Here is a 6,882-nt window from a genome sequence, read left to right as displayed (position 1 = left end):
TGTGTGGAGGGCAGATGGTGGATGTCTGTGTGCACGTGTGTGGAGGGCAGATGGTGGATGTCTTTGCACGTGTGTGGAGGGCAGATGGTGGATGTATCTTCCTCCTCGGTCATTCTCTGAAACTGAAGTTCACTGATTCCTTCTGGTTGTCTGGACAGCAAGCCCCACAGATCCTTCCAGCCTCTGCTTCCCTCGTGCTGGTCTCACAATCTACTACTAATCTCTACTGCACCCGGCTGTTCCTCATGAGTGTGGAGATTGAGATCCGCATGCCCAATGAGCCATTTCCCAGATCTGCCAAAAACAGAAGTTTTAAGGAAGTTGCTTAGATGCAGTGGCAAAGAATGTTCTTTTTCATTGCAGCTGTTCTGAAAATGAGCAAGATCATCCCGTGAGAATGAGCAGGGATGTGACATACAGACTCAGTAGGCAGGAGGTGAGAAGTAGAGATTTGCATTAAAAGGCTACCAAGCATGGGAGACACTTGTTAAGCCCAGCACTTGGGAGGTGGAGGCTTGAGGATCTGAAGTTCAAAGTAGGCTATAGCGAGGCCCTGTCTCCAAATCTAACAGCTGGGATGGAGCTTGCCTAGAGCCATGATGCTGATTCTGGGAAGAGGATCGTTCTGGAGATCCTAGCCAACACAATGAGACGAGAAAACAATAAAAACTCTGCAAAAGGAGACACTGAGCTATTACTGCTAATAGATAACAAGTGCCCAAGCAGGAGACCCAAGAGGAGCTTAGAAAGATCGTGGGAGGGGAGACAAATAACCCAAACTACACAAGCGATTATTCTAAGAGACTTCTAGAAAGGCTGTGGACTAGAAGCTGCCACTGTGGAAGCTGGCAAAGGAATTGGATGAGGAGAAAACAGACTGCCCCAAGGGGAAAGAAAGGAAGGGCTTTAGAAATGGAAAGTTAGCTGAGTGTAAAACTACACCAACACTGAAACGTGAGACCAGCTAACCACACCCCCACCGTGCAGCTCCCGGGCAGGGGGAGGGCAAGCAGAAATCAAAAGGTGCAGGTTTTGGTGAGATCATAATTTCTTCGCCCAGAGGTGAGGAAGAATCCTGTAGTGCCTCTCTATATGACTCAGAGAACAGGGCCAGGAACCATTTTTTAAACTTTTTTATTTTGTTGATTTTTATTGAGCTCTACATTTTTCTCTGCTCCCCTCCCTACTTCTCTTCTCTCCATCAACCCTCCCTCAAGGTCCCCATGCTCCCAATTTACTCAGGAGATCTTGTCTTTTTCTACTTCCCATGTAGATTAGATCTATGTCAGTCTCTCTTAGTGTCCTCATTGTTGTCTAGGTTCTCTGGGATTGTGGTTTGTGGGCTGGTTTTCTTTGCTTTTTGTTTAAAAACCACTTACGAGTGAGTACATGTGATACTTGTCTTTCTGTGTCTGGGTTACCTCTCTCAAAATAATGTTTTCTAACTCCATCTATTTTCCTGCAAAATTCAAGATGTCGTTATTTTTTTCCTGCTGTGTAGTACTCCATTGTGTAAATGTATTTTAAAAGAGACTCTATTGTAGGAAAGCGAGGTACCCTGGGGACCAGACCATAGGGAAGAACCACAAGTCATGGAGACTGAGCCTAGTGTGCCAGCGCCCCAGGCTGAGAGGCAGGCATGAGACTGCTGTGTAGAGCAGAGTGGGAGGGGTGAGGGGCACCAGTCTGACAGCCCTGGGCCCGAGGTCCTGGAGGAGTAAATGGAACTCCTAGGTGCCATTCTCTGCTACAAAGTCCGAGCTCTGAAGCTCCAGTGGAATGTTTCACCCACAGCCTTGGCTGCATCTCTGCAGCAGCTGTCAAAATAAATAATTGGGGGCTGGCTTTCGGTTTCAGAGGTTTAGTCTATTGTCATCGTGACTGGTAGAACAGCAGCTCTCAGGCAGACATGGTGCTAGAGAAATAGCTGATCCACAGGCAGCGGGAAGAGAGAGCCACTGGGCCTGGCTTAGGCTTTTGAAACCTCCAAGCCCACCCGCAGTGATACACTTCCTCCAACAAGGCCACACTTATTCCAACAAGACCACACCTCCTAATCCTTCTCAAGTAGTACCATTCCCTGCCGACCAAGCATTCAAGTCTGTGAGGGTCATTCCTATTCAGACCATTGCATTGGGATGATCTGCCTGGCTGTCAGACTGTAAAACCAGGTGTGGCCAAGAGGGTACTCTGATGTACAAAGAGGAACAGCTACCAAGACAGTTCTGACAGACAAGGAGCACCTGCCCCAGGCAGGCTCAACACCAGCATAAATCACAGGAAAGACACTTAGCAGCTGTGCTCAAGTAATCCGTCACAAAAATATCACAATCGTTGAGTATACACACTAAATGTTGGTGCTCCCAATTTCATAAAACAGCCACTAAGAGCATAGAAGATCACGTGGGTCCCAACACACCAGTAGTGGGTACCTTCATTGCGGTAATGAGAGGCCTCAGGGTATCAAACACAAAAGCAGACAGCAAAAAAACAAAAAAAAAAAACCACAAATCAGAGCAGAGGGCAGGAGAGATGGTTCGGTGGTTGAAAATATTGGTCACTCTTCCAGAGGACCCGAGTTTGAGTCCCAGTACCCACATGGTGGCTCACAACTGTCTATAACTCAAGTTCCAAGGGATCCAACATCCTCTCCTAGTCTCTGTGGGCACCAGGCATACACTTGATGCACAGATATAGATGTAGGCAAACCACCCACACTCATAAAATAATAATAAAAAATTATAAAATTTAATTCACAGCAGAAAATTATTAAATAGCAACTAAGAGACTAACACACAGAATCAATCAAAGAGCTATTTGAAAAAAGAAACAAATCCAACAAACTCCAAAGGAGAAGAAAAATCCAAACTAATAAAATTGCATAAGAAAAAGAAAAAGGAGAGATTGCAGAAGGTTCCAAGGAAATTCAGAGGATCAGTAGGGGGTGTTTTGAAAACATACTTCAAAAACAGAAAATCTAAAAGAAATGGATAAATATCTAGGTACATATGACCTACCAAAATTAAATCAGGATGTTAACAACTTCATTTGGTTCATTAACAAGCAACAAGACAGAAGCAATAACAAAATGTCTCTCAACAAAGACTGATGCAGAACCCGATAGATTTGTTGTCAAATGCTATTAAAGTGTTACAGAAAGCCTCTCTCACTGCTCCATAAGTAGAAAGGGAAGGGCATGGTCAAGCTCTCTCTACAAAGCTGGTCTTCCTGAAATACCAGTACCAGAGAAGGGCACAACAAATAAAACTGTCGATCAATTTCCTTGATAAATAGACGCAGAAATTCTCAATAAGATTCTTTCAATCTGGGCCTGACGATATGGCACCGAGGTTAAGAGCATTGACGGCTCTTTCAGAGGTCCTGAAATCTCTAGCAACCACATGGCGACTCACGGCCATCTATAATTAGATCTGATGCCCTCTTCTGGTGTGCAGGCAGACATGCGGATAGAATACTGTGTACATAATAAATAAATAAGTCTTTTAAAAGATTCTTGCACACCGAATTCAAGAAGGCATTAAGAAAATCTCATGCCACAGCCAAGTGGTTTTTATTCCAGAGAAGCACAGAAGGTTCAAAATATGTAAATCAATAAGCGTGATACAGCACAGAAATAGTCTCCAAGGCAGAAATCACATGATCATCTCACGAGCTGCAGAAAATGCCTCTGCGGTGTTTGATAAAAGCTCCCAAGGAAACAAGGGAGGAATGGGAGTGGGTGCATCTCAGAACTGTAAGCCTGTGTAGGCAAACCTTGGCCTGGCATTGTGCTTAACAGGAGGACACTGAATGCATGTCCTCTGCACAGGGATGAGACGCTATTGTTCAGTGCAGAATCTGAAGTATTAGCCAGAGTAGCAGATAAAAGTAGCAGCTATAAGGTAGATAAACAGGAAAGGAAGAAGTTAAATCGCCCCTATTGCAGACAACATGATCCGATATTATAAAAGACCCTAAACACTCCATAAGAAAGCTCTTAGCCTTGATAAACACCTTCAAGGAAGTAACAAAATATAAGATCAATGCATAAAAATGAGTAGCTTTTCTATATACCAATAATGAACCTGCTGGGAAGTAGATCAAGAGAAAAATCATTCACGCTAGCTTTTATTTTTTATCTAATTAATCCAATCGAGGAAGTAAAACACCTCTACAGTGAAAAATTTAAGATGCTAAAGTAACTGAAAACACTAGAAAATGGAAAGACCTTCCATGTTCATAGATGGGCAGAATTAATATTGTGACAATGACTATATTGTCTAAAGAAATCTGCAGATTTAATACAATCCCCATGAAAACTTCAATGAAGCTCGTCACAAAAGTAGAAACAAACAAACAACCAAAACCCCCTGCAATTTGTATGGAACACAAAAGATGCCAAATGCACAAAGCAAACATCACAATACCTGATAGTAAACTAACTATACTGCAGAGCCATAGTAACAAAAACAGTATGATACTGGCGTAAAAACAACACACACTTTAGTCATAGAACATGGGGAAAATCCAGCTGGTGCTGATGAGGACACTTCTCTATGCCAATGAGATTTCATAGAACCAGAAGGTGTTCTATAAGCCAAAGTGAGGGGAAAGTCACCAACAGTCTGACCCAGCTGTGAACCCCGTGAGCTACAATGACAGGGATGATATCATATGCCCTGGGGAGCAATGGCAGCATGAGCGTTATAGGATAAACACGTGCTCTCTCTTTATGGGATTTAAGGACCACTCTACAGGAGGAAACTGATGCCTGAAACTCATGCCTTCCAAGACACATGGTTGGGGAGTTCAAAGACCTCAGAGTGAGCCTATTACTATTATAATAATTATATTATTATTTTACTAAATAAACATAATGTCAAACTTCCCTCTAAATCTCTATCTCTGTATCCCTAGATCAGTGTGGGTCTCGGACTTTATCAGGGAAGTTTCTTCGTGCGGTGGACAGTGGATAATGCAGAAACTCACGCCTGGTCAAAGTGCAGAGAATAAGTTGTTAGTGGAGTCATCAGCCCCAGACGGGGACATTGCATCCCCTCCCCCACAGCTCAGGGACCATCTCTGAAGAAGGCGTGGGAAGATTTTAAGAGCCAGAGGTCAGGGAGGAGCAGAGAGGAGCTGTCCTCTGGGCATGACAGGGTCACTAAGTCATGAGCTCACAGCAGCTGGGATTGCCTGCCCAAGAGCCACAGGAGAGGTTCAGTGTCCCTCATCTAAAATGTCTAGGACCAAGTGGTTTGAATTTCAGTATTTTGATGAGATGGAAGGCCAAGGCAAGACTCTTTGAAAGGGTGGACAGTTCAAGAGAGAGCAAGGCTGTTTGGTCGTGCGCTTATGGAACAGGGGAGAGTCTGGGCAGAGGGAAAGGCAAGGCAAAGGCGCAGAGGCGAGAGCGCACGCAGCAGAGATGTCCAGAGGGCGGCTCCATGTGAGAGCTATGGGATATGTATTTACTTAAAAAGACGAGGCCTGAAGCCCTGTGGGAAACCAGCGAAAGAGTACTTCTGCCTTCAGTGATAGACTCAAAGTCCTGGTTGACCAGCAGGCCCAGCCGTCTGGAAGCAACTGAATCGGCAGCAGGGGAGCTAAAAACTAGCAAAAGAACTGGAGTCTGTGATGTCAAATTAGAAGCTGTGAGAAGCTAGGCGGGCACTTGGAACCTTCCCAGTCCCTGTGTTTCCCCCTGAATTGCACACGAGAACTGCAGGGGCCGTCTAAGCCCTTCGTTAACAGAGCTCTATTAACGGAGACCGCTTGTTTGTTTCCCTGCATGTGTGTGTCACCATGATGCCTTTTAAATGTGGGCTCAGGGAATGAAGTCAGGTTCTCTCTCTGCCGAGGCAATGCATTACAAAAACATCTTCTCATCCCCAGTGGGTTCATTTTCTAAATGTTAAAAATTACTTTGTTTGTTTGAGACGGCCATACCTGGCCCAGACTTTGTGGCCCTCCTGCCTCAGCCTCCTGAGAACTGTTATAGGCATGTGCCATTTACCTAACCTGTATATTCATTTTTTAAATGCATTGGATGCCAAGCACCAGAGTAGAAGGAGAGGAGCTTATGTGAGACAGACAGATGGGTCAGTGTAGTTTGTAACGGTCTGCTCTGTCCCTTTAAGAGACAAGCCACGCCCACTCCCTCCCTGTCCATAGGAGACAAGCCCTTCTTGTGGACAGAGTAGAGGCCTTTGTTGTTGAGGTAAAGTGGTGCTGACCACCCGGCTGGGTATTAGCCTCACTGTGGCCATTTGTCACAGGAGAGTGGTCTAAAGGCATCAGGCCCATGTGTGGACTAGTGGACAGCGTACCATCCATCGAGAATGTTATCCGCAGTGTTCTACACACTTCAGAGCATTTCCTAAAAAGCGCATGACCATGAGAACTTTAACAGAATCTCCCCTTAATCCCTCTACCCAGACATGGCGCCTTAAACATCTCAGCTAATGACCTGGCACGAGCCGCTTTCATGGCTTTCCGATGAAGCATGAAGTGTTGCAGTTCTGAAGTATGACGGGCTGAGTTCTCACTGCGTGAACCCCGTGACGCTTGAGAGTTAGAAAACCTTCCTCTGAACTTCAGGAAACAAACAACAGAAGCAATGCCATGTAAGCCTCCTAAGGGTGGGTTTCCATTTGTTTAAAGTTGAATTTCAAGCCGCTCATCTACATCCTAGGGGTAGAAAGTACCACGGAGTAAATGTTCACCTGAGGGCTAACGTTTGGTTCAGACCACGTGCGTACTGTCACGGGTTTTAGATCTTTCTTCTGTGCGATTGCTTACCAAAGTTTATGTTACACACCCTTCATTTCCCACCCCGCAACACAGAAGGCAGTTTAACCAAGAAAGAGTCAAATAAATAGA

At 44.9% G+C, this 6,882-nt stretch overlaps 1 protein-coding gene across 1 annotated transcript in view; it reads left to right on the top strand.

Annotated features, from left to right (window-relative positions):
• The window catches only part of Sypl1 (synaptophysin like 1), a 42,743-nt gene extending 36,276 nt beyond the window's left edge, over positions 1-6,467 (top strand). Inside the window, exon 5 of the mRNA XM_026782574.1 lies at positions 6,439-6,467. Within this exon, the coding sequence (XP_026638375.1) occupies positions 6,439-6,452 (14 nt within the window). The 3' untranslated portion in view covers positions 6,453-6,467. The remainder of the gene's footprint in view (positions 1-6,438) is intronic.
• Positions 6,468-6,882: the final 415 nt, after the last annotated feature.

The sequence above is a fragment of the Microtus ochrogaster genome, chromosome 1 (assembly GCF_000317375.1).
Source record: "Microtus ochrogaster isolate Prairie Vole_2 chromosome 1, MicOch1.0, whole genome shotgun sequence".
NCBI classification, from domain to species: Eukaryota; Metazoa; Chordata; class Mammalia; order Rodentia; family Cricetidae; genus Microtus; species Microtus ochrogaster.
This window is presented reverse-complemented; position numbering and strand designations above follow the sequence as displayed.